General features: G+C 37.8%; 1 protein-coding gene and 1 pseudogene across 7 annotated transcripts in view; both read left to right on the top strand.

Moving 5' to 3' along the window:
• Window positions 1-27,694, top strand: part of PASD1 (PAS domain containing repressor 1) — a 201,666-nt gene that overhangs the window by 147,028 nt on the left and 26,944 nt on the right. For all 7 annotated transcript variants that reach the window (XM_053201824.1, XM_015086633.3, XM_053201825.1 and 4 more), the window contains 4 exons: window positions 3,966-4,065; window positions 4,491-4,604; window positions 7,475-7,605; window positions 10,164-10,246. In XM_053201824.1, the coding sequence (XP_053057799.1) occupies window positions 3,966-4,065; window positions 4,491-4,604; window positions 7,475-7,605; window positions 10,164-10,246 (428 nt within the window). The remainder of the gene's footprint in view (window positions 1-3,965; window positions 4,066-4,490; window positions 4,605-7,474; window positions 7,606-10,163; window positions 10,247-27,694) is intronic.
• LOC106988196 (mitogen-activated protein kinase kinase kinase kinase 4-like) lies at window positions 14,012-27,660 on the top strand (annotated as a pseudogene).

Genomic DNA, 27,694 nt, shown 5'->3' on the forward strand with positions numbered 1-27,694 from the left:
ATGTGAATGTCTCTGCCAACAAAAAGATACTTCTTGCCTGGATCCTCAATAAATGTCGTGGAGTGGAGAAAATTCCTTTACTTTGTTTGTTTGTTTTCTTTTTTTTTGACATCACTGAGACTCACCGCACTAATATTTGTGGGACAACTAATAAGTATTTGCAAACTTGGCTTTTGAAAAACCTTTTTTAATTTTTCACTGGTATTTATCTTTGCTTATTTAAGCTTTAAGTGCCTTGATCTTTCTGCCTTGTGTAATAAGAAGAGCAAATGCTAAAGATTTATAAAAATAACGTGGTGTTGATAATGTTTTCAGATCTCTGCCCTTTAACTATGGAGTAGTTACACTGAAATGATTGTTACGTTCACCTTTTTTAGTTGGTGGTCAGTTCTAAGGCGTTCATTGTGACTATCACTGTCCTTAAAGAATGTAGTTAATTAATAAGAAAATCTTTGCCAGTATTTCCATCTAAGGGGATGTACACTATCAAAAGTCTGCTCACTTTGAATTCTTTGATGCGACAGCGCTGTCCTTTATTCTTCTACTGATGAAAGAACTGGTGAGCCGTGACACTTTGTACCTCTTGTTACAGTCTTATTTTATACTTTGCATCATAATTTTGTGCCTGTCTCATCTGCTCTACTGAATTATGTATTCATTAAAATTAGAATTCATATCAGGGTCATCATGTTTAACCCTTATAAGTACTCAATAAAAAAAAAGAAATTGATAAATTGCTTCATGTGGAGTGTCCAAAATGCAGAAACTGTCCCAGTAGCAAATCAGCTGCGCTTGGTATAAATTGGACTTGAAGCAGCTATGGTAGAGTGGAGGGAACAATGGATATACAGTTATTTGGATGGACTTGGGGATGAAATTTACCACTGAACTTCTGATCTCTCAATAATTGGACAAGCCTTAATTTCTTCATCAACAAAATAGGAGATAATTTTTCCTCTCACAGGGTGTTATGATAGCTTATTTGTGTGAATATACCTAGCACAGTGTCTGGCATGGAGCAGTTGTTAATCATGTGTTAGATAAATGAATGAATGAGTGGTTTCCACTGACCAGAGGTAACTTGGTTTGGTACCTATAGTTTGTTTCATAACTAAACTAATAAAATAATTTTTATTGAAAAAGTGAAGTTTAATGAAAAATATCTATATTTCTTTTGGGAGGTAAATTTCTTATTGAATGACTTTCATTGTCAAAATTTATTGCTTGTTAATTTCATAATGTTTTGTTTGCTAAATTAAGGTAATATTTCTGCCCTCAATCAAGCCATGCTTTTTTTTTGATTGAGTCAGGATCAATCTGCTAATTTGAACATTGGCTAACTCATAGGCTAGCTTCTACAAATGGACCATAAAATATATTTCTGAATTTGACTGTACATTATTAATATTATTCATTTAAAAATTGTTTGAATCTGTGGTTCATCACCCAAAACCATTATTCAGCTACAAAGAATACTTTGTTTATTACTTTGTTCCTATCACATTAAAAACTCATTACTTAACTTAATGTCTGATATTCAATTTATCCATGTGTCACCATATTTCAGCTACATGGTACAGCATTATGCATTCAACTAACATTTACTGAATGCTCACTTGTGCCAAGCTGAGTTCTAGGTGTTGAGGATTTAATAGTGAATAAGTCAGCAAAGGTCTCTGTTCTAATGTTATTTACATTTTACTGAGGGAGACAGTTAATAAACAGATAAACATATACATGTGACTATAATGTCAGGTGGTAATGAATGTGTTATGAAAAAAATGCAGGAAGAGAATGTCAAGAAATCAGTTCTGTTTAAAATACTTTTGAGTGGAGACTTGAATGAAGTAAGGGAGAACATCATTGTAAATATCTAGAAAACAATGTTTCACATTGAATGAAGAGCATTTTAGGGCCCCAAGGTGACTATTTGCTTGGTGTATTTGGATATGAACAAGGAGTTTAGTGTACCTGGAATGCAGTGAGCAAGCATAAAAAATGGGAGGGACTAAAGTCAATGAACAGCAAGGGACGAGAACATAGAACTATATAAGCCATTGAAATTACTTTGGCTTTTGCTCTGAATCACTTGGGTAGCTGGTGGAAAATGTTAAGTAGAGGAAAACTTGACTTATGTTTTAAATGAAACATTGTAGCTGTTCTGTGAAGAATGGAGTGGGAGCAGGGACGCTTCAAAAATAAATACAGGGAGAGGAGGTAAGGCTGTTGCAGTAATCCAACCTAGAGATTATGGTTTAGCCCATGTGGTGAAAAGTGGACCGATTCTGCATCCATTTTGACTGTTTTACCAACAGAGTTTGCTGATTGACTGGGTTTGGGGTTTAGGAGGAAAAAGGCAAGTCAAGGACAAGCATGAGGGTAAATGATGGTGTCATTTACTGAAATGTGGAAGACTGAGGGAGTAGCATGCTTTGTGAGGGAAAAAGTCAGGTGCACTATTTTGAACATATTAAAATTGAAATCCTATTAGACATCTAAGATGAGTTATCTAGAAGACTTCAGGGAGAAGTCTGGACTGGAGGTACAAAGATAGTTGGTATTGGATGAGCTACAACAGAAAGAGACTGCCCACAAAAGACAGCATAGTAAAAGAGGTGTAATGACTAGGCCCTACGAACCCCAGTGTCAAGTAGTCAGACAGAGGAGAAAGATCCAGCTAAGAAAACCATGAGGGAGTAGCCTTCAAAGCAGGATAGCCATATTTGTATGGTATTCTGGAAGCCGAGTATAAATAAAGTGTGTCAAGAAGAAGGAGGGATTTGTTGTATCAAATGCTGAGATGTTAGTGAGGGTTGAGAATTGACGATTGGATTTGGCAATGTGTGGAGATCACTGGTGACCTTGACAAAAGTGGAGTGGTTAGGGTAAAAATCTGGTTAGTGTGGTTTCAAGGCAGAGTGAAAGCTAAAGAAATGAGAGGCAGCAAGTATAGTTCCTTTCAAAGATTTTTGTTCCAAAGTATGCCAAAGAAGAGCCAGAGGAGAGAATGTAGGGTCAAGGAAAGCTTTGGATTTTTGGAATTCTGTGTTGTTTTTGTTTTTAAGATAACTGATATTATAGCTTCCCTGATATAGCATTTACATGCTATGGGAAAGACCTGGTAGAGAGGGAAAGTTTATTGATGTGGGAGGTAGGGGGAAATTTCTGGAATTATGTCCTTGAATAGTTGAGAGAGGATGAAAGGCAGTGCACTAGACTTCAGTGGAAGCTTATTCCTTGGAATAGGAGAAAAAATAGGTCTCTAGCCACAGAAACAAATGGGTTGGTAGATTAGATGGCAGGAAGATATTGACATTTTCTTTCCCCTTTGTTTTATATTTCAATAAAAAATGAGATCCCCAGCTGAATATGAAGATGAGGGAGGCTTGGAGGTTTTAAAAAGGAAGAAAAGGCAAGAAAGAGTCGCACTGAAGAGTGGGAGAGTGAATTGCCTAAGGAAATGAAGAATGATTTCCATACAGATCTGTGTGCCCATTTAAAATAATACATGGCATGGTTGCCATAGACATGCGGTTGCTTGGGTGAAGGTACAAGGTATATGAAGAGTTGAAATTAACCAGAGTTGGGATTTTCCCAGACATATATGTCAGAAGTTGAACATGGGAGTGCTTATAGTGATTCATGGTGGAATCTGAACTGAGCAAAGTGGGATATGACAATTTACAGGAGATAATGCACAGTAAAAATGCGATGGGAATGAACTGGAGGTCTCAGCGTGTGGAGTAATTGTTGGAGAGGTAGGGTACTTGCGTGCGTGCACTGGAAAGGTAGGAGGTGATGGACATAGAGTGGAGTAATGTGAACTGGGACTTGTAGAGGTATAATAGGTATGACCATGAGATGGCTGAGGGGGAGCAGATGATAAGTTTACTGGATTAAGGAGGTAGAGGAAGTGAACAGTAATAGCACATGTAACAAAACGTATTCTCTCTGTATTTCTTAAGGATGAGATTGTGGGTAAAAAATTATTAAGTCTTCTGCCTGATCATGAGAAAAGTGAAGTCCACCAAAAGATTGCTCTCAAACTTCCTTCGTCAAGCTCAGGTATGGATTGTGTCTCCTAAATTGTAAATTCTTAGATTTTAAGACCCAAGTAACAACTACTCAAAGGAGTAATAAAAATAAAGACCTTAGAGCCAATATAGCTGCTGATTATATATTAACTTAATACAATTACGCAAATTATATTTCTAGTATTAAAATATTTCTTCTCCATTAAGTCTTGTTCTTTGTCATGAACCCTGATTATTTGAGCTTTTGTATAATTGTATTAGTGTTATATAATATTCTAGCTGGTACTCCACTCTACAGTTACAACATAGATAGCTATGCCAGTGCTAATGTTCATGGAAAGAAAATGATATTTTTTAAAAATCTGTTCTAAGTAAGACAATGGTCCTATGAAATAATCCTGCAAAATATGGTAACATACAATTGTAAATGTGTTTTGTATCTTTTTTTTTTCTTAGTGGGAAAACATACTGACTTTTGCTGTCATATAAAGAGAGGAAATGATAAACGTGGTAGTAACCCTACTTATGAATATGTGAAATTCATTCTGACTTTAAAAGATATTTCAAATGGTAAGCAATTCAGTTTTCAGTCTAATTTAGATAAAGTTAATGTGTTTCATAGCCCTTCGTTGCTAACATAAATGCCTTTCCACTGCCGGCGCCCTCAGATTCTCTTATATCCCTGTGACCATAGCGGTTTGGTTGTAGACACTGATCAGACTTTTGAAAAAGAATTCCATGATAAAAACAAAGGGAAAGTAGATTATGAGTGATGATATAAATGGATTACCAAAAGAAGGACCAACAGAAATCTCTGATAAAAAGAAAGACTAAAGTTATTGTTCCAAAGGATCTTATTGTTTTAAAAGTGGACCTGATAATATGAAACACCTTGTTTGTAAATGTCTCTGACCTTTTTCTCTGAGATCAGAATTTCGGGATAGATAGCTTATATACTTACCTGACACTAATCAGAAAATAGATAATATTTATATTTAAAATATGTTTAGTTATATTTAATGATCTTATTCCTGAGTTGCTTGTTCATTGAAGTAGTTTTCATTTCTATTGCAGTTAGGAATAAATAGGTTTGTGCCAGTAGACACTGCTACTAAATTGGTATCCAAAAATGCTTGGGCCTCTAGCTTTTGTTCAGACTCTATGAATTTTAGCAGAGTGCAATGTTTTTGTGAAACAGTGCAGTGAGACTGTGCAGTAAAAGGAGGAGGGGGTTTGGAGACGATGAAGACTTGAAACATATAAATATAATTACTGTCCAATACAACAGAGCAGCTTACTTATGAGAGTTGTAATTACTGTTTATTGCTCTGAGGATGATAGAAAAGACAGGGAAATAGGGGAAACTCCTTTGAAAAATGGAATACCTTTTACAGAAATATTTAGCGCCTATTATAAACAACTAATCCTTGTTTCATCCCTTTTATTATTAAAAATTATATTAAATATTCAGTTTAAAAAATACTGAAATTCACAAGATAGTGTCACTTGGTAATATGGTGGATTGAACTAGTAAGAATGACTCTTTCCTTCTACAAAAACAAGGAAACAATTTTTAAAACATAACAAAAGAAGTTTGATGCATACCCAAGCTTAAAGGAAAGTTAAGTCCTTGGGTGACAGGAATTAGAGTACAAAGTACAAGACTATAATGATAAGAGGAAGCCTAGGTGGTGGCCTAGGTAGGTTATGCATCATCCATGGGCTTCGCTGGCTGGGGTCTGGAGTGCTAACATTCATTCAAGGACCAATACATAAAACCTAGAAACTTAACATGATCAGTAAAATCCTGTCCACTGGCCTAGAGGAATAATGTTTGCCATCTCCCTCAGAATTTGAATGGAAAAAAATATGTGTCATTTACAAGAAATCAAACCCCAAATCAGTGTTGTGTGGATATGGAGTCCAAATTTACAATTTTCAAGGTTTCAGGATCTATTGGCTGAGAAATTAACATAAACACTGATATGGGGCCATTAAAACATCTAGGGCTTGAACCATAGGTAAATAGCCCAACGAATATGTGAAAAGATGCTTGAACTCACTAGTAGGCAAAGAATGAAAGATTTAAAAACCAGTGAGATAGCACTGTACACCCATCTGAATGACAGCAATCAGGAAGTGTGAATAATAAACAAATATTGGTGAGGAGGTGAGAAATAAAACACTAATACAGTGTTGAGAGGAATGTAAACTCATGAAGCATTCCTGAAAAACAGAGTGAACTTAAATTATGTTAATTAACCTGTGACTCAGCAGTCTCATCACTGGGTGGAGATATACCAGAGGCAAACTTACAGAGAGATCTGTGCCTAAGGGGACATGTGCTATATATGCCATAGTGTTTTTTATGGTTGGAGGGAGTTGGAGACAGCCTAGGTGTGCATCATTAGGGAAATGGGCAAGTAAAATGAGAAAAATGTGCAATATGGAAAACTTTGAAAGCAGTGACCTCGGATATATATACTACAACATGGTTAAATCTTTTTTTTAAGTTTATTTATTTTGAGAGAGAGAGAGAGAGAGAGGGAATATGAGTGGGCAAGGGACAGAGAGAGAGGGAGAGAGAGAATTCCAAGCAGGCTGCACAGTGCATAGCTCTAATCCATGGACTGCAAGATCACAACCTGAGCCAAAGTCAGATGTTTAACTGACTGAGCCACCCAGGCACTCCAGTTAAATCTTAAAACCATAATGTTGATTGGAAAAAGTAAGAAACAGAATGAGATCTATAGCACAATGCCACCTTTGTAAGTGGTAAGCACATACACATAAAACCAGACTACATATTTTGCAAGTTTAGATATTAAAAGTGGTAGATGGCAGTGGGTGTCTGTGGGTGCAGAGGGATCAGAAAAATCAAGAGTAGAGACTTTATCTGTGTTCATTCTATTCCATGGACTAAGAGTGTAATTAACTCGGTTCTTTGATACTGAGGTCTAAAAAATATAGCGAATGAATGAATGAGTAAATAAACAATCAAAATTAGTTCACACAATGGTTGTCTGGTGTTTGTCATATATGTTGAAAATTAAGGGTCGTATACTTTTAAAACATTCAGTTGACTACATATGCACACAAATTACACACATATTTAATACCCCTGTGCCCTATATAAAAGAGGGGAGCTAAATTTCTTTTGAAGACTATAAAATCCATCCACAGAGTAAGAACACAAGGTTGAATATCACCCTGAACTTGCAACAATTATTTCTCAGTAATGACTTCTTCATGTTTTGCTGGAGACCAGGGTAAGGAGGATAGCTGGAACAGAAGGAAGGCAGGAAAAATCTGTGACTCAGAATTCTGAAAATTATCAGTGGGCTGGCAAATAGTGCACTGATGTGTCAGGTGTTCATTTTCTTGTGTAGACAGCCTGCCTTTCTATTTGATTGTCACATGTGTGTCTCTGTCTCCCTTAGAGCCTTTGGTGCTCTTCAGTAGCTTCTTCCCCAGTCCCTCTTTTGCTGAATCGTGTGGTACATATCTTCCTCTGGAGGATCGGTTTTATCTGGTCGGGTCCGTTTGTATCCTCAGGACTCAGATTCTACGGGTGAGTATGTTGTGTGTGTGCCTTCCCAACTGGGGAATTGCGGGCTTCCTTTGAAAGGCCATGTCCCCTTTGGTCCATCAGCTACTGGACAGAATTTCTAAGGAACCCAATGTGTGCAGGGGGTTGTGCTAAGATATGTGAATGAGGACAGATCAGCTCCTGCATTTCAGAAGGTGAGCATGTGAGTGGAGATCTCAACACACTCAAAAGAGATACACAATCACTTACAAGTGGTTTTATTTTATTATTTTTTTAATTTTTTAACGTTTATTTATTTTTGAGAGACAATGTGAGAGACAGAGTACAAGCAGCGGAGGGGCAGACAGAGGGAGACACAGAATCTAAAGCGGGCTCCAGGCTCTGAGCTGTCAGCCCAGAGCTGGACGTGGGGCTCGAACTCACGAACCGTGAGATCATGACCTGAACTGAAGTCAGATGCTCAACTGACTGAGCCATTCAGGTGCCCCAGTAACAAGTGGTTTTAATGTAATATGAAAGAGGTATACAGGGGCTGAGGGCTGGAACATATTAAGAGAAGTGGCCATTTTGACAGGTGAACAAAGGAAGGTTTCTGTCATGAGGTGAGTTTTGAGGCAGCTCTCTCCCACATCCACCAGCAATTCTCGCTTAGTGTTCTACTAATGTAGCACTCACAGATTCTCTAAAAAGGAAAATCAGTCTTTAGAATTCTTTGGATAGATTCAGGTTCAATGAATATTTATTCACTAAGTAACATATTTATTAAGCACCTACTATGTGCCAGACACTATGAATGTTGAAAAGTGTCATGTAGATGATAAAACAATCATATGTTAATAGCTGGTGGGAAGAAGAAGTTCAGACAGTGTGGTCAGGGAAGGTCTTTCTCTGATGACCTGTCTTTTGAACTGAGACCCTCAGTTATGAGGTCAACCCAGCAAAGAAAGGAAGACAATCCAGGTAAAGGGTTCAGCAGCTGTAAACATCTTGAAGTAGTAACTAGCTTAGAGAGTTCCAAGGCGCAAGTACTGTTATGTGACTAGAAGAAGGTGAAAGAGGGAAGGAGTAGTAGAAAATTAGGTACAAGAAGTGGGCAGAAGCCAGATTATGGAGAACTTTGAGAATCATGATCATGAGTTTGACTTTTACTTCAGCTATAGGGGAAAGCAGCATGACATGATCTGATTTCATTGTTTTTGAGAGATTAGACTGGTTCCTGGGTGGAAAATGGAATCTGGGAAACAAGAGCACAGGCAAGAGGAGTGGCATGAGAGATGGTAGAGCTTGGACTAGGATTGGAGTCATGGAGATAGAAGTACATGGGTTTGGGTTATTGTTGGGAAATGGGGCATAAAGTCTTTGCTGATGTGTTGAAAGTGGGTGGGAGAAAAGAAATGACTCCTAGCTTTTAAGCCTGAGAAGCTCAGTAAATGGAAGTGCCACAAACTGACTTGAGTCAGACGGCGACACTATGGATTGGGTGATGTGGGAGTGGGGGGCAAATCAAGAGCCATGTTAACATTATGATGACATTGTGACATACAACACATCCAACTGCCTTACAAGACAGGCCTCTGGATCCAGACCAGCTGCAAGACCTCATCCAAGTTGCTTAAATCTTTTAGCTTCAGTTTCTTTTTCTATACATGGCAATAATAAAACCTTCTTTTAGAGTTGTGGTGAAGAGTAAATAAGACAGCACCTTATGCATGGCAAGCACTTGGTAAGTGTGAGCTATTACAGCCATCATACTCATCATTATCATTATGATAATTGTTATCATTAGGATCCAGAGAGAGCAAAAGATCTGCTTTACTTTTGTCTCTGGTTTAGAATGTGGACTTTAACTGACCACATTTCAGAAACTGTGAAAGACCCTGTTACATTCCATTTTAGAGTAGATATGTGTCACCTTTTTTTTCCCCAGATTTAAGACCATAAGAAAAGTGTCAGAAAAGCAATTGAAGGAAGTTGCTTGGTCTGATTGCCCCAATCATTATGCCTCTCTGGCAGCTGAGATTTGAGCTTTCATATTTGCCACATGAAGACAGACATCCCATTGTGGAAGTCACCCCCAAAATATACTACTCCCTCCTCTGAGAAAGGAAAATCTCATTTGGCACACGTCCTTCACTCTAGAGTCCCTCATGGCACAAGGATCTCTATTTGTGATCTTATGCAATTTTCCTCTGGGTTTCTAGGATATTTGTTCCATATTAATGGTCACTTCGGAGAATAAATCTTGTGAGAACAGAGGGCTTTTTGGAGGAAGATTTTTTTCACAGTGTTGACTATGTAGCACAGTGGATGGTGCAGCAAACTCAGACTGCAACTGTGAGATGATGGATCTACTTTGTTTTGTGTCTACCAGCCGTGTATCTTGGGCCAAATCATTACTTCTCTATAATCCTCAGTTTTCATGACTATAAAATCAAGTGCCTTTCTCACATTGATATACAGATGAGCTGTGGCATTGGATATGTGATTGCTTCCAAATTTACTACATGCTATACTAATGTGTCAGGTATTTTTACTATATAAGTTCATTTTAAGTATCTAAAATGCCACTTTCTCTGCAGGACCTTTTCACTGTGGAGAAAGCTGGGGAAGATATTCACCTGATAAATGACTCAGATGAGGAACATCTATCTACAGAATGCAGGTGAGAGACTACTGCTGAAGTAAGTGATGGAGACCTAGGGCATATTTTTATTCAACAAAACTAAAACAAGAAATAATATGTACAAATATTTTCCCATTAAAATGAAAAGACAAACAATTGAATCCAGAAGAGCAATCTACTAGTCTGAATTCCTTTGCCCAGCTAATATAATTCTTATTTCTCCAACTGAATGTAAATACAAGTGATTGGCTTTTTATTAAAAAAAAAAAAAAAGCTATAGGGGGCGCCTGGGTGACTCAGTCAGTTGAGCGTCCAACTTCAGCTCAGGTCATGATCTCGCTGTCATGAGTTCAAGCTCCACATCAGGCTCTGTGCTGACAGCTTGGAGCCTGGAGTCTGTTTCAGATTCTGTGTCTCCCTCTCTCTCTGCCCCTCCCCCACTCATGCTCTCTCTCTCTCTCTCTCTCTCTCTCTCTCTCTCTGTCAAAAATAAATAAACATTAAAAAAAACTATAGAGCACACTTAACTGATGCAGACATTTAATGACTTTCAAATTAAGACAATGCATTTAAAAATAGTATTTGATTACTTTTTCTAGAAATACTTTTAAATGGTGGAACAATAAGTGTCCCTCTTTTTGTTAATATAATTTATTTTATGACATTTGCTAACAAAGTTTCAAAGAACGGAGGTAGTGTTCCATGAGTTTCAGTGGAAAAAAAAAATAAAAATGCAGTCCCAACTCACAAGAAAATGCCAGTTTACCAGGTATCATTAAACCCCCTCATGTATCTGCTTAACAATCCACCAAGGATTTCTGCAAAATAGAAATTGTATGTAATACTATCTAGTTATTTAATACTTGTTAAACTCATTAGTCTGTATGTAAAAAACCATAATACTAGATACTGCACAGTATAGATTATTGAGAGTGGGTTAAATATTCCTTCTATATCACAGTAGATATGCATGTGTAAATAAATAATAAAATAATATATTAAAGATGTGCACCACATGCCAATAATACTTAGCAAAAAAGAAAATAAACCAGATAATTTTTCAAGAGGTTTCTTATGATTAAAGACATGTTTATGTGAGGCCTGATGGTGGGAGAGGAGAGAGTTGGAGGCTGTGGTCACTGTTACTATTTGATGGTGGGGGGCGGTAAGGAAGAAAGAGCTGGTGAAGAAATGAGTTAAACAGGAAATGTCTGACATTCATCTGTGTCTGGATCTAAGGAATGGGGGGAGAATCTTCCCTTCCTGGCAGGAGAGTTCAGAGGTGCTTGGCTGCAAACCATTGTCTGAAGCTACACACAAAGCAATGGGATGGAAAACAGAGCTCGCAGTGGCAGTCTGTTTGCATTCCACATGTTTGGTGTCCTACAACTCTTGCTAACATGAGATTGCATTTGTAATTGTGTGAATGTGATAAGTCCGCTCATGCCAAGATCACACTCATTTGCACCAGAAAGCTTTTTTCTTTTTTTTCAGGATCTCAAATTTCTTGTAAATATTCAGCATTGTATCTGTGATTCCTAGGTGTTGGGGACAGGACAAGTGCATGGCCAAGCTTAAGACTAATAATCATTCAGCTCTCTTAATGTGCTTTATCACCCCCAGTTTTTCTTGTTGCACATGTGCTTATTTACACTTTTTAGGCTTGACCATTTCCTTCATTAGTTACTCAACTTTATTAGACTGTTTACTGAATAATGTGGGGAAGAAGATATCTGCAAAACATGGCATGTTTAAACAATGTGAACTCGAGACACTCTCCTATCAGGAGAGTACCTGAGATACAACAGCAGCAAACCACATGGATAATTCAGTCAGCAGATCATTGTAGCAAATATTCAGATAGTAAGAGTTCAGAGAGTGAGGAGACCTGTGTTTTACTATTAAGCAGAGTTTAATTGGATGAAAAATATTCTGATGCAGAAACGAGCCAGTTACCACATCTATACCAGTGATCTACTTAGATATAAAAGAAATGTTTTCTTTTTTTTATTTTTCTTTTTTTTATAATTTTTTTAACGTTTATTTTTGAGACAGAGAGAGACAGAGCATGAACGGGGGAGGGGCAGAGAGAGAGGGAGACACAGAATCTGAAGCAGGCTCCAGGCTCTGAGCCATCAGCCCAGAGCCCAACGCGGGGCTCAAACTCATGGACCGTGAGATCGTGACCTGAGTTGAAGTCGGACACTTAACCGACTGAGCCACCCAGGTGCCCCTAAAAGAAATGTTTTCTTGAGGCTTAAAACCCCTTCTAATATTGTAAGATATTATCACTCCAGTGTGGATGAATGCACTATAGTTTTGTATGTTCTGTACTTCCATAAAATATTACTAAAGTTCTTTCAAAATTATGCAATGGATTATTATTTATCATATAGAAAGTAAGATGGAAAATGACACTTAGGACAGAGTTGATAGATCTGATGAAGAAATTCTGTTTAATTCCACCTCCCATGTCTCACATCCCTCCCCTCTCCTTCAATACCATGGTCACTGCTGTGCTCTCAGACACCTCAGCTCTCACACGATGGGTTGTTTGTGGGCCTGGCTTGTCCACTATCTTGAGGTCTATAAAGGCGGACCTGCCAGCCTTGTCCCTGTCTGGCACAGAGCTTCACATCAAGTAGGCAGAAATGAACATCTACTCAGGGACTGATTGATTGGTTGATCCTATCAAAATGGTAATCCATTCCATGCCATGAGACCTCTCAAAGGTAATGCAGTATTATTATAAATCAGTGCAAACTAGTATTGCCTTGTTTTTGTCATAGACTCTTTCCTTGTTCTCAGGATATTTTTAAATAAAAATAAGGAGAAGAAATCATGGCATGTCAGAGTCATGGTTTTGTATGTTTCATAGACACCCTGAGCAGATTGGTAATCTGGCTTTCATTTTATAGACTGAGGGACAGTTAGGAAAGTAATCAGGCACAGAGGCCATAGGGACCTGGAGCTCCCAAAGTGATTTGGGAATTTCTCTTGGTAATTCTACATGTTCTTTGAAAGGCAAGAATCATTTTGCTAAAAGGCTTGAAAGCATTGCCTATGCTTATGAAAGAAACACAAAGAGGGGAATTTGAGATGTTTAGAAGAAAGGGTCTGTTTCCATGGAGGGTGTATTGTCCTTGCATGTTTCATATTTGAGGCTAAAGAACCTTTCATTTCAGGAGAGGGACTCAGTGGTTGGGTTATTTTCCATTAAAGCTACAGATGCAATGGAGTGCAAGGTCTTGTTTGCCTGGACCACTGAAGATACAAAGAAGTAAGGGGTACTTGAAAGTACGTAAGGGGCAGACCAAAACTGGAATACTGTTAGCCCTCTCCTATCTGGCTCCTGCTAGAGCCAGAATGAAGTACCTAGCTACTCTTTTAGTTTGGCCAGATGAATGTAGAGGTAAGACCCAAATTCCCATCACAGCGTCATCTCAGTAGAAATGCATTCTGTTCTTTAGCCTTCACGATAGGATTTCATGTTTATTAACCTAGTTGAAAACAAATCTATCAGGTAGATTTTAGACTTGTCATAATGTAGTCATAGAGGATAATGATATGCCCAACTCACACAATTTGTTCCACAGTAGAGTGGAATTGGGACCCAGATTTTCCTAGGCTCATTCCTGTCAGGACTTCAGTTCCAGCAGCTGTGGCTAGTATGGGATTCCAAGGAGAAAACTCGAGGAGCCTTTGGGAAGTACTTGATTGAGGATGTTTTCGAGAGAAAATCTTTTTTTCCCCTTTAATTTCTCCTTAAATGTAGAGGAGAGAAAAATTAATAGGGAGAGGACTATGACGATTAACCTAGTGTTGATGAAGATAGCATCTTCTCACCTTCAGGTAGAGTAAAGAACACTGGAATATCAAATAGAAAGCATTTCCAAGGGTTCTAATAGCTCTTACACTTGCTTTCAGTCTTCAGAAACTGCTACAGTGCTGGAATTGGTCCCTGGGAGACTCCAGCTGTCAGCAGCTTCACCAAAAAGAATGTTCCTGCCTAATTCCCCTTTCAGCCTGTGTCAGTGAAGAGTTATTTTGTACAAAGGTGTGAAGAGAATTTTGTAAAGATGTATGGTAATTCTCATTAGAACAGTTTTGTTTTATGGAACCTTGGTACTGTTCTATACAGACTTCATTACTTGTGTCCACCCCATCTTGAGCAGGGGAAGGGCCCTGTGCATCACTGTAGCACATTTGATTGTGTTTCTTTACCACTAAGGAGCTAGCTCACAGGTTCCATCATTCCAGTCCCAGTGAAATTTATTCATACAGCAAGTATTTAGCACCTACTATAGGGGAAGTTCTGTTCTAGGCTCTGAGGACACAGCAGTGAACAAAAATCCTTAACTTCTAAAGCTCCATTCTAGTGGAAGAGAAAGACAATACATAAATCAATAGACCAGAGTGGGTTACATGGTGAGGAGGGCCAATGGAAAACAGTAAGCAATGAAGAGGGATAGGGAAGGTTGTGAGGGGAGGATAAATTTGATTTAAGTTTTACCATATGCAATTGACATTTTTATAGGTTAAAAGATGGTGCAATATTGGCAATTCTGAATGGTGTGATATAATAGGTAAGGTGGCCAGCTTGTGTCTCCACAAGTGACATTTTCACTGCCTCTTGAAGCCTCAGTCAAGGCTCTCTACTCTCCCTCTGCAAGTTACGTGGCTAATTCTACTCCACATTGCCTGCCATCATCTTTGGCAAATAGTGTGGAGGTCTTGTGGTATAGTGATGCTTTAAAAAACTCACAGTATTGGAATTTTTAAACAACTGAAGTATTCGGGTTTTATTTCTCAGATTGACCATTTACAAGTTGTATGATCTTGGACAAGCCTCCTTGAGTCTCAGGTTTATTATCTATAAATGGTGAGGATAATTACTGCAGAATGTGCATCACAAATAAGATAAGGAAATGAGTCCTGTCTGCTTTGATAAATAAATTATATCTATATGCTTTGTAAAATACAAAATCAAGTTATTATCAATTAAGAAGTAATTTCAAAATGGAGTAGTTATAATTTAGATCTCCACTAAGTCGTTAACTGAGCTATAATGACATTATTAAGTGCAAAGGGTTACATGTAAACTTGGTTTATGGTCATGATCTGAAGTCTGAGTCTGGTGATTTCTTTAATATTTTTATTTTTCTGTTAATTTAAGGTTGTCCTCTTTTTCTGTTTAAACCCAGCCAACTTTAAACCCCTATCCTTATGAGATGATTCTATATCCATCAACACCCAAACTATTCTCTGCAAAGAGTGCACCTTGCCTTGCTGGGGTCGGGACAGGGTGTGTAGCCAAATATGAACATGATGGAATTCATGGCTTGGAGGCCCCATTGAGAGTCCAAGTTCAGTCTGTTTACTCCATGGTCTCACACCCACTTGAGAGACCATCACATGCTGACACCTGCCTCTAACAGATAAGAAAAGGAGTTGGGACCCATTCTCATGCAGCTGTAGTTGTTAGATCTGGAGCCAGTCTCTTGGTTTCCATTTAACTTGTCCTGTTGGTATGTATAGGACCTGGTTCTAAAAAGGCAAACATAAAAACAAAAACAAAAACAGAAGAAGAAGAGAAAAGAAGGGAGAGCAGGGTCAGGTTTCTGGATTTTGTGTTTAATTGTGTTTATATGACCTCTAGCCCACCCATATTCCTTCTTTAGCTATATGACAAATTATTTTGATCATCTCAAAGCATAAAGTTATTAGACTGTCTTATTAGATTTATAATTGATAAGAACAATTTGATTATTAATATTTTTGAAAAGCTCATAGTAAGTTTGTACTCAAACTCAAAACTCTGAAATCACTGAGGGTGTAAACACTAATGAAAAGAAGTCTAATAAATATCAAACTTGTGAAAAATCTGGAACAAATTATCTGAGTATTAACCTATTTTATGAAAATTAGCTTTGGATAAATATACTGGCAGCTGCTTGTTCTACTCAGACAATTAAAATTGTAATATTTTCCCTCCTCATGCTATTCATTTGTCAGCCTATAGTGAAGATGTCAGGCTGTGCCTTAGGATCTGAGGAAGTGGGACAGGATCTGGTTCTCTTTTGACTTAATGTTTTTTGCTTTACCTTTTTGTATCCCAGGGTATTCTTTTGCTTTAGCTCTGTTAATTTTTTTTAAAACTTTTAAACTTTTTATTTGAATATTGGCAGGAACTACTACTATAATATATCGTCCTCTACCTGTGCTTACAAGTATTAAAATTTTGCTGCATTTGCTTTATCATTATTCTCTCCTCTTTTTCCCTTCCCTCTGTCTTTTTCTATCCTTTCTTCTCCACTTTTTCTCTCCCTCTTCTTTGCACATTCATTATTTATTTATTCATTTGTCTATTCACTGGATTAAAATACTTTGCTGTTATTATTTATTTCAATGCTTGGATTGTCCCCAAATCGACCAGTGGCAGCCCTTTCAACCAAGCTCTTCTGTCTTTTTGATATTTCTCACCATTCTTGGATCATTCCTTACTTTCTGGCACTAATGATGTTCCAGGCTCATTTAGTTCTTTCTTTGCCTCATCCATGAAATTGGTTGGTTCTCCAAGCCTTAGTCAAAGGAACCCTGGCTTCTTAAATGCAGATATTTAGAAGCCAAGATCTGGGCACTAGTCATGCTCCTTGTCACTACTCTGTGTGTACTTCTAGTGCTTTCAGAAGTGGGAAACAAATCCACACACACATAGGCATAAAGGCCTATATCTATATTTATTTTCTTATCTACCCATCTCTGTGTATGTGTACTTAGGTGTATATGTGTATATAAAATAATACAAACCATGAATTCATATGGATACCTCCAAATCTAAACCAGTACCAGAGGGTTCATTCTAGTCCTCCCGTTTCCATTTGTGCAACACTTTTCTCCAATAGTTGGAGATGCTTGGCCCCATTATCCTCAATAGATTTCCTTATTTGCTCAAGTCTAGAACACACAGAGAGTAGTTTTAGGGTTGCCAACTCACGTCATTGCAAAAAGCAGACTTCTTCATTTGAGCTGGTTATTGTTTATATTTTAAGGTAAAGTTTACATATAATAAAATGCACAGATCCATTTTTAATATTCTGTGAGCTTTCACAAATGCATAAACACATGTGACCCATATTCCTATCAAGACATTCAATATTTTCAACACACTAGAAAGCCTTTTTGTGCCCCTTCCCTGTTAACCCTCGAACTAGAGGCAACCACTATTCTGATGTGTTTCGCTATAGATTTCTTTGCTTTATTAGAATTTCATAAAAATGAAGCTATATAACATATACTCTGTTGAATCTGCTCTCTTAAAACTCAGTATAATACATCTGAGATTCATCCTGTCATATGTATCAGTCGTTTATTCCTTTTTGTTGCCGAGGAGTATTCTGGTCTATGCATATACCACAATTTGTCAGGCATTTTCCTTTGATGGACATTTATTTCTAATTTTTGGTTACTGCAAATAGAGCTGCAATGAACATTCTTTTACAAGTCTTTTTTGTGGACATATATATTTAAATTATTAAGCAATGCATATATTAAATTATATGGTAAAATTGATTTGTTTTTTCTTGGTGTACAGTTCTATGGTTTTAATACAGGCATGGATTCATGTAACCATGACCATAATCAGGATAAAGAACAGTTCCATCACTCCCTAAAAACCATCTTTGTGCTGTCCATTTATAGTCACCCCTACTTCCCATGATTGGCTCCTACTGGTCATCTAGATCCACTTTTGGTTCTGTACCATGGCACCATGCTCTTTTTCCTTAGTCATGCTTTTTGAAGTTCATAAATTTATAGTTATCTTGGGGCTATTCATTCATTGAGTTCCACAAAAAAACTATATACTCTTTTAGACTCTGTTCTCAGTGCCCATCCTGTGTCTGTCCTCATCGTACTTACTGCCTAGTGTGGAGATGGACAAGTAAAGAAGAAACTCTAATAAAGTCACCATTCCATGTAAATGTGTCTACGATCTTTCACTGTACCTTTGGTTCTGTTTTTCTGAATTGATAAAAATGGCCTTCTCTTCTGTATTTTGTATGTCCAGATACTCCTCACTACTCCAGAAATTCCTCTCAGAAGTCCTTCCTGCCACCTGGGCTGGAAGAGCTTACCCCTTCCTGCTTTCCCATTGACACTCTCCACTTTGCCTTGGGATTACACAGAGTATTGAAGCTCTTCTAGAGAATCAAAATCTCCAAGAAGGAAGTGTCCAAACTGCATTCAACTTGTGCCTCCCTCAATACAGAAAATAGTTTGTCTTATTAACTTAACTTGCTTTCTGATTTCTAAGATACAAGCATGTGAGTAGCCACGTGATACTTTACCATTAAAAACTAATGGGGTTGATATGGAGAATGAAAAAAAATAAGGCCAAATTTAAAATTATTTCTCATATCTACACACCTAACACTTAGGTTATCAGTGCTTTAATACACAGTGCAGACATATCAGAAAAGGTTTTTCTTTTCACGTATGCTGGATTTTGATCTCTGTTGTTTTATTTCCCTAACTGGCTCAGTAGTAGTCCTATGAAAGTGACAGAAAAAACACATAGAATATCACCTTCAGGAAATGATTGACAGAGTGTATTATAAAGTAGGGAGACTAAGATGCCAAATGAAACATGGGCTGTTTGGTAAAACCTTACCATGAACATATGTACCCAGTCCAGGCCCTGTGAAGCCACCGACTATATTAAAAAGAAGTTGGTTCTGCTTAGTTTTTTCTGTGTAAAAATGTCGTGTGTGTTTCCTTTTTTTGAAGTGCTATGTCAAGGGAATAATTTTTGACTGAACAATGATGAACTGTAATTCATAAAAAAGTTTTCAAACCATTTCATAATAGAAAAATATTTGATAATAGATCTAAATATGAAAATAATGAAGTATGCAAGTAAATACAGGACCAGATGAATTATAAAAACATGTCTCAGGTATCAGTTCCAATCCTTCAAAGACTCCATTCTCTTGGAGTAGGAGATGTATCCTTCTAGAACCCTGTCCTGTGCTAGAAGGCTTGGCATAAAAGCCTTACTAGTTAGCAGGAAAAGAGCAAACTCTCTTTATATCTTCCCACACAGTTCTGGTCTTACTATAGTTTCTTGTTTGATTTATGAATTTCTCCTGGAATGAATTTTCCACAAATATATGATGGAGAACTGTGCAGCTTTGACATTCAGTCTGCCTATGAATGTTGGTAGTGTTAGCAGCTGGTATCCAGGCTGAGGTCCAGGCATGTTCCAGTGATTCACCAATCAACACTATATGTTGCCTTTTCTATGTTTGAGAAAGGGGCAGACCGCAAAACACTAATCAGATTCTAAAGGTGCCTTCTTGTTTACTTAATATTTTCATGTTGTTCAGAAGAGGCCAATAATAGCAATAATCTTTTAAAGATGATAAAACTTTGATTTGTTTGTTTTTTTTTTTGTTTTTTGTTTTTTTTTGGTTATTGATGACTGACCATATTTTCATAGCAATAGGGTTTTTGTTTACTTGGTGTTTTCTTTCTTTTCATTCTTTGACATCAGGGCACCCCTTAGTTACTTGTCCTTTGAGGTATAGGGAACACAAGGCTGTGGCTTTTACCATGTTGATGATTTGTATGTACTTTCTAAATGTTATGAGTATTGTGCATTCTTTGTTTTTCTGTTTTAGTGAGGAAATACCACTGAGTGCTGTTAGATGTTTTTCCTCTTTTGATGTGTTTGTGGAAAACTGGTGTAACCAAAAAAGCACATTACAGAAGTTCAGACTGGCCCTTTAGAGAGTTATGTTTTCTCTGAAATGGTTGGTGTAAGCCTTTGGTGGAAATTTTCCCATTTGGACTCCATCCTATGTAAAACACTGAAATATATGAGGATTGGAACATTTGAGTTTGGTTCCTTTATAGTTGTGTATTAGTAGTGATTGGAAACAAGTCCGTTAACATATCACTAAAACAAAGATTGAGTTTTCTTAGCTATGTGATAAAAGTAATTACCTGCCAGGTAGTTTTAAAAGGAACCCCATATTTTATTTTATTTTATTTTATTTTATTTTTTATTTTATTTTATTTTATTTCATTTTATATTTTGTTTTAATTTTCATTTTATAAAGGGAGAGAGAGAGAGTAAACAGGGGAAGGGCAGAGAGAGAGAATCCCAAGCAGGCTCCATGCTCAGCACAGAGCCTGAAATGGGGCTCCAACCCACAACCCTGGGACCTGAGCTGAAATCAAGAGTTTGATGCTCAACTGACTGAATAACCCAGGTGCCCCCAAGGGACCCCATATTTTAAATATTTGAAACTCAACATTTTGTTTTAAATCTTCATATTCTAATATGTAAAATCATCTGAACTTCCCATATGATGTAGGTTTGGTTACATATCAGCTTAGATATATTAGCTTCAGATTTTTCCATGATATATCAAATACATATCAGCACACACAAAGAATATGATTTTAAAAGCCACAAAAAATCGATTTCTGTGACTTGAGCAGGAAGAAAGGAAGATGCATTTGCTACATTCATCTTAGAGACCTTAAGTCTTCCTCTCGTGAGCACCAATTCTCTTGGCACTTTGGCCAAGGAATGGTGAGGGGTACAGTGCCCAGAGTAGGGAATCTGAGAGGAGAAGATCCAAGTATTTCCCAAGCCATCTTATTTCACTTTCTGCCTATCTCCTAGCTCACACACAGTCACATACAAACACACACACAGCAAGCATTTCCCTGCTCTATTCCTTTTTGGCCCTGTAGTAATGGGTCAGAAAATAAATACTCTTTTTGCCAGAAATTAGACCTAAAAACTGCCAAGGTCTTCAATATAGGATAGTCAATAGTATAAATTGGATTGGAAAGTCTACTGGAGAAAACTGGTACATTCAAAGCACACTACTTTTATCCAGAATATCTGAAATATCATACTTTACCTCTTCCATAAAAAAGGAAAGAAAAAAATTTGAGACTGAAAATGATCATTTAAGCCAAAAAAACATTTTTGGAAGCACTCATAAAGTATTTTCATATTTAAATGCTAAAATGTTTTTTTAAAGAGGGGCATGGGATTTGCTGTCCCTTTGTTAGCAGGAGACTCTGACCTTAAACAACTTCAAGTCCATCAAGATCTTTCCCAAGTGAGAAAAGATTGGGTTTCTCTGGTGGGACTCGGTTTTTCATTGGCTTCTATAGTCATTGGGAGAAATTAAATTTTTCACCTGCCTATGTTTTTGTCAAATTTTGACATATCTATTTATTCCATAGTCTTGCATTTGAGAGAAGGCATGATGAGCTACAGGTGAATTCACAAAAAACAATTCTTGGAAATCTTTCTACCAAATGATCAATTTTTCCAGTGCCCAAATTGCCAAAAACCAATTCATTCCAAACCAATCCATCAAATGACCAATTTACAAAATTTACCCAAATGTATTGCTTCATCAAAAAGCATGTCTTAAGAAATGTGCTTTTTGAATATATTCCAAGGGTTGATAAACAGTTTTCTGAAAAGGACCAGATATTAAATATTTTAGGCTTTACAGGCTGTATAAAGTCTCCATAGCATATTATTTTCTTTCTTTATAACTTTTTAAAAAAGCAAAAATCATTCCTACCTCACACAAAAGCATGCTGCTTCCAGTTTTGGCTCAAAGGTTGTAGTTTGGACCCCTTATATATTAAAATAATTGATATATTTTCATATGAATACATTATTATTGGTTATATGCAGTGGTTACATTCTTAAATATAGTGAGTGGATATATTCTTGTTATCAACATTTTAAGGAGTGTGCAATTTGTTAGAAGTTAAAAGTCACAAAAAGTTTACCATTCTTATGAATAGCAACAATATTTATTCTGGGATTTCATATGAAAAACTTCTAGGTTATTTTAGTGTAGTATTAATTCTATTAAGAATTCACTTTCTATTTTTTTCAATGCTCTAGCATGTTTTCAGATTTTATCACCACAGACTCATTTGCCAAGTTTGCCAATTTTCCCAAAATGTGTGTCTTTTAAGTGTCAAAGTTCAGTGATTCTAGAGTAAATTGAAAGTTTTTTTTAACAGTTTTTGAAGATACCTGGAATATTTTGCTTGGTCAGTTTTTTAATTAGCATTTTAATGAAGGTTCCATGTGTCTGTACCCCAGCTCGATACTGCTGTAGCCGGATGGAGCAGGCAATAAGGGGAAATTTTGTATTAGGAAAAGAAATGAAGGAGAGCCAACAGTCCAGCACAGCCTCATGTTGGGTTGAGCAGGAACTTGTGTCCATGAGAGAAAGACATTGGGAACCAAGTTGGTATCTGAAGGTCCCAGAATTCTGAAATCCTTACCTTCTACTACAGGCTTGAGCTCTGGCAATCCATTGCACTATAAATTTTATGAATAGTTTGAAAAAACAGGTTTTTATTACATCAGTATATTTGACCAATTTGCAAATAGATCCCTTTGATTTATTGGTCATTTAGCCAAAGGGTCTGTTGGCAAGTTGGCTTTTGGCAAATTTGATGTTAAATTGATTTGGTGAATCAGTCTGCTCCTGTCCTGGAAAACAGAGGCTTTCCAAAAGAAAAACCAAGAAGGAGCCAGAAGTGAGGCAAGTTCACACCCTTTTTGGAAAGAATGGAGAGCATAGTAGTGTGTACAGACTATTGGGCAGAGTTGGTAAAAACACATACTCATTTGTGGTTCATTCTGTGGAAGATGTTCATAGGTTAGCTTGTGGTGTGACTATAAAGGAATGGAACTGATTTTAACATGTGGTCAATTAATTTACAGGGCATACATGCTATAATAATAAAAACAAAGTCATACCAAACATGTGGTATCACTTGGCATGGCAAAGTCAAGACATTTCCAGCTGGAGCTGAGCAAAACTAAAGATTATTTAATTTCTACTACTCCCTTGTAGAGGAGGAAAAGTAAGTTTTCCTCCCTTCCCAGGTTCTTGGCTGAGATGTCCTATAATAAAAGACAAATTGACAGGAGAGAAACAGAAGTTTAACAGCATATATACCTCCTGTATACACACATAGGGAGAGACCCAGGAAAACCGAGAAATTTCCTGAAATTGCCCAAGCCACTACCTTAAAAGTCATACCCAGGTAAAGATAAAAGATGTTGGTATGGGGAAAAAGCCATTTATGGAGGATATCAGGAAAAGTACAGTAAAAAAAAAAAGGTATAGTGGTTGTGCAGGTTTCAGTCCTTGCCCTCTCCATTGATAAGAGTTTCTAGAAAGGGAGATACACTTATAAATGGAGATTTACCATTTGTAAATGGAGACTTACCACTTATAAATGGAGATTTACCATTTATATGTAAGTTTCTCTTACAAAAGTGTAACTTCTACCCAGTTTTCAGAGGTTGACCTGTGTCTCTAAAGAATAACCAGTTCACTGCTGACAGAGTTCAAGAGGTGGAAGACAGATTTAGGAAAACTAACCACACCTCCCCTGAAGCCCAGTTAAAGCAGACAGGCAGAGTATTAAAGGCACCATTGCCTTTCAGATCAGTCTTTTTCCAGTGGCAACTCTGTCTATGCTTCCTGCCCTGCAGAGACCAACTGAGCCACAGGTTCCTGTGAGTACAGCGTCTCGTTTCCCTGTCTGTCCCAGCAGGATTCCCCACTGCAAGGCAGTGGACAGCAAAATAGCCAAGCAGGTCAAAGAAACTTCACCAGCAGTATTGAGCCCAGGCTGCTGTATGAGAGAGTGGAGAAACTGGTGCCCAGGCCTGGTAGTGGCAGTTCCTGGGGGCCCAGCAACTCAAGATCCCAGCCTGGGTCCCACCCTGGGTCTCAGAGCGATTCTGGGGAGCTCTTCAGAGTTAGATTGTCATCCAGATCCAATGACTATCCATCTCAGTGCCTCAAAAATGCAGTGAAAAAACCTGAAGATAAGAAAGAAGTTTTTAGAACTCTCAAGCCTGCTGATTTGACCGTACTGGCCAAAGCGCTTCAAGAAGTGGAAGATGTAAGACCCCCACACAAAATGGCAGACTATTTCTTATCCAGTGAGGAGTCAGGGATGACAGATGAGGAAGGCAATGATGTAGAACAAGAAGGGGTGAGGAACCCGCCTCTGGACCAGAGGACACCAGAGTAGCATCATCTCTGAATCTGAGCAATGGTGAAACAGAATCCATGAAAACCATGATTGTCCATGATGATGTAGAAGGTGAACCAGCCGTGACGCCATCCAAGGAGGACACTCTAATTGTCCACCAGACTCAAGCTGCTGGTAGCACATTCTAGAAACACAACTCTTCCTCCTCCTTTACACCTTTTATAACCCCCAGATTAGTACAGATTTCTCCATCTAGTGGGACAACAGTGACTTCTGTGGTTGGATTTTCCTGTGATGGAATGACACCAGAAGCCATAAGGCAAGATCCTACCCAGAAGGGCTCTGTAGTCAGTATGAATCCCAACACTAGGCAACAAAATGACACCCCAGAGATTCATAAATGTAAGAAGAGAATTAACTCCAAGATTCTGTGTGTTGCCTTATAAGGAGTGAATTTGCCAGTGGGTACAGAGTGGCCTGATGCTCCTGGACAGAAGTGGCCAAGGGAAGGTATATTCTCTGATCAACCAAAGACGACTTCAGCAAATGGATGTCCTTGTAGGCTTGAACGTCTTCATGACAATATCTGGCAGAAAGGAAAAGTTACATGGCTACCATTTGTCCTGGTTAAGAAATAAAATATTTCACAATGATTCAGAAGTTGAGAAGAAGCAGGGATGGACAGCTATATAGGATTTGGAAGGATGCGTACAGTATAAAGTTGTAAAATATGAAAGAATAAAATTTCTGGTAATTGCTTTGAAGAGTTCTGTGGAGGTCATGTGTGGGCACCCAAACCATATCACAAATTTATGGCCTTTAAGTCATTTGGAGAATTGGTACATAAGCCATTACTAGCGGATCTCACTGTTGAGGAAGACCAGAGTTTGAAAGTGGTGTATGGATCCTGCGTTGGTTTCCATGCTGTTGATGTGGATTCAGGATCAGTTTATGACATTTATCTACCAACACACATGAGTCCACACTCTATGATCCAGTGCGTTATCCAGCCCCGTGCAATCATTATCCTCCCCAACACAGATGGCATGGAGTTTCTGGTGTTCTATGAAGATGAAGGGGTTTATGTGAATATTGTTGGAAGAATCACCAAGGATGTGGCTCTGTAGTGGAGAGATGCCAACATCTGTAACATATATTTGATCCAATTAGATGATGGGCTGGGGAGAAAAGGGTGTAGATATCCGATCTGTGGTCACCTGGATGATGTGCTTATGCACAAAAGGGCTCAAAGATGAAAATTCTTATCTGACAACGACAAGGTCTTCTTTGTCTCTGTTCAGTCTGGTTGCACAGTCAGGTTTATTTCACGATGTTAGGCAGGACTTCTGAGCTGGTAGAAGCAGTGCGATAAGGATTGCTGGCCCCAAGTTTTCAAGATCCTGAGAACTTGGAATTCCTTGCAACTGAAGCTCAGAACTACACTGGTGTAGTCCAGGAGAGGTGTGTGTGCAGACACAATTTGTGGAGTTTTGTTTTGTTTTGTTTGCCACTTCCTTTCTGTACCTCTAACCAGCTTATCGGCTGTCTCTTCTTTTTTCTATTCAAAAATAAATCAAGGCTACAATGCATCTGGTGCTGTTCACATTCTAAAAAATAAAAATGAAAAAATAAACAGCTCAAGATAATCCTTGTGACAAAGAGGCATATTTTGAGATGGCAAATTGTTCCTTTTAACCCGAATGGTGGTGACATAACTATTGCCCTCACTGGTATAAGGATTTAGCAGACCAGGTTTATATTCAGACTTTGTCATTTGTCATGACATTCTATATTATTCACCTTGTGGAGCCTTATCTCCCTCATCTGTAAAGTGGGGATGATAATAGAACACATGCTATTGAGTTATTTTAGGATCCAAAGAGATAATATGTGTAAGATACCTACCACATGGTAGGAACTCAGTAAATAATAGTGTCTCCCTTACCGTCAGAGGTGAGATTGGTGGTGGGTAAGGAGTAAGATTAGTTAGCAATTACCTTATAACTGAGGGTGGTGATGGAGTACTCACTTCAAATTACTGATTCCGTGAACTGATCAAAATCATCCCCTTTGCCTATCTGCCTTTGGGTGAGTTTCTCAAAACAAACTAATTCTATCTTCAAATAATGTAAATCTATTGAGATGATGTTCTCCAATAATTTATTTACTAAAAGGTGTTACAGTGAAAGAAAAGAAATATTTAAAAAGCAGGGTATTTTGTGTTAGTAGGGATCAGTTTGTGCGTTCATTCAGGGGCTATTTACAAGTGCGCATTCTATGGAGAGCTGCATAGCCATACAGCACCTCTCTTCCTCCCTGACCCCTTGCCCAAAGGAGTAAGGGTTTAGGTGATGGATAGCAATAGCAACTGTTGACCTCCCAGTCTGCTTAACACTGGAGAATCTGCTTCTTGGATCTGAAGGAATAGAGCAATAACATATGCAGAACTCATCTTTGTGAAGCACATTTTTAGGAGAGAGAATTAAAATCACAAAAGAACCATTTTAGAGCAAATTACAGTCTTATACATCCTAAATCATATATTTAAGTGGAGAAGAACTTAAAGGAATGGAGCAATCAAAGGGAGAATGACTAATGAGGGCATTTGAGATGATCACATTGGACTGTACAGATTACAAAGCACTTTGTCTAAATGTTAATTTATCTTTACAAAAATGATACAAGGTACATACTATGAGTCTCACTTTAAACATTCAGAAGCTGGGGCTCAGGGAAGTTAAAATACTTGCTCTAAGACTCAAAGTTAGGAAGTATAAGCTAAGGTTTGAGCCCAAGTCTGTGCAACTTCAAATTCTGTCACCTGGAAGCTCTGGAATGTTGGACACAATGGTGAAAATAGGGAAATGGGAAAAATAGGAGGCTGTGTCAGGCATAATGCCTAGGGAACCACCTAAAGTATAGTGACTTGGGAAGAGGTAGTCTCTGGTGATGCCAGTACCAATCCAGTTGTCAAGGATGGCTGAGATGCAGTTGGGCCTGAAGCAAAAGTGGCTGCCTGCACCTTGACCTAAGATTTCCCATTTCAGACAGGGAGTGATAGCGGGTTTCTTCTATGAACCTATGGACTAGCTTTTGTTAAAGTAACCTTGAAAATTATTTTCTTAAACTTTCGTTACAGCCTGCAACCAAGAAGGGAAACCTGGTTTTCCTTTCTTCCATCACTTCATATTAAATCATCTCAGCTGTTAAGTTAAAGGAGAGACATTTAAGATTATATTTTACTGTCATCAGTTTTCCTGTCTGCCACAACTGTTCAAAACCCACCTTAGTTTATACTGCATTGATTTATGAAAGGACAAAATTCATTGGACATGTTTTTCATATCTATAGTTTCATTTATATAGTAAGTAGAAGTAGATTTTTTTGAGCCAAGAACAACCTTCCATTAAAGTA

Source organism: Acinonyx jubatus, chromosome X (genome assembly GCF_027475565.1).
Source record: "Acinonyx jubatus isolate Ajub_Pintada_27869175 chromosome X, VMU_Ajub_asm_v1.0, whole genome shotgun sequence".
In the NCBI taxonomy this organism is placed as follows: Eukaryota; Metazoa; Chordata; class Mammalia; order Carnivora; family Felidae; genus Acinonyx; species Acinonyx jubatus.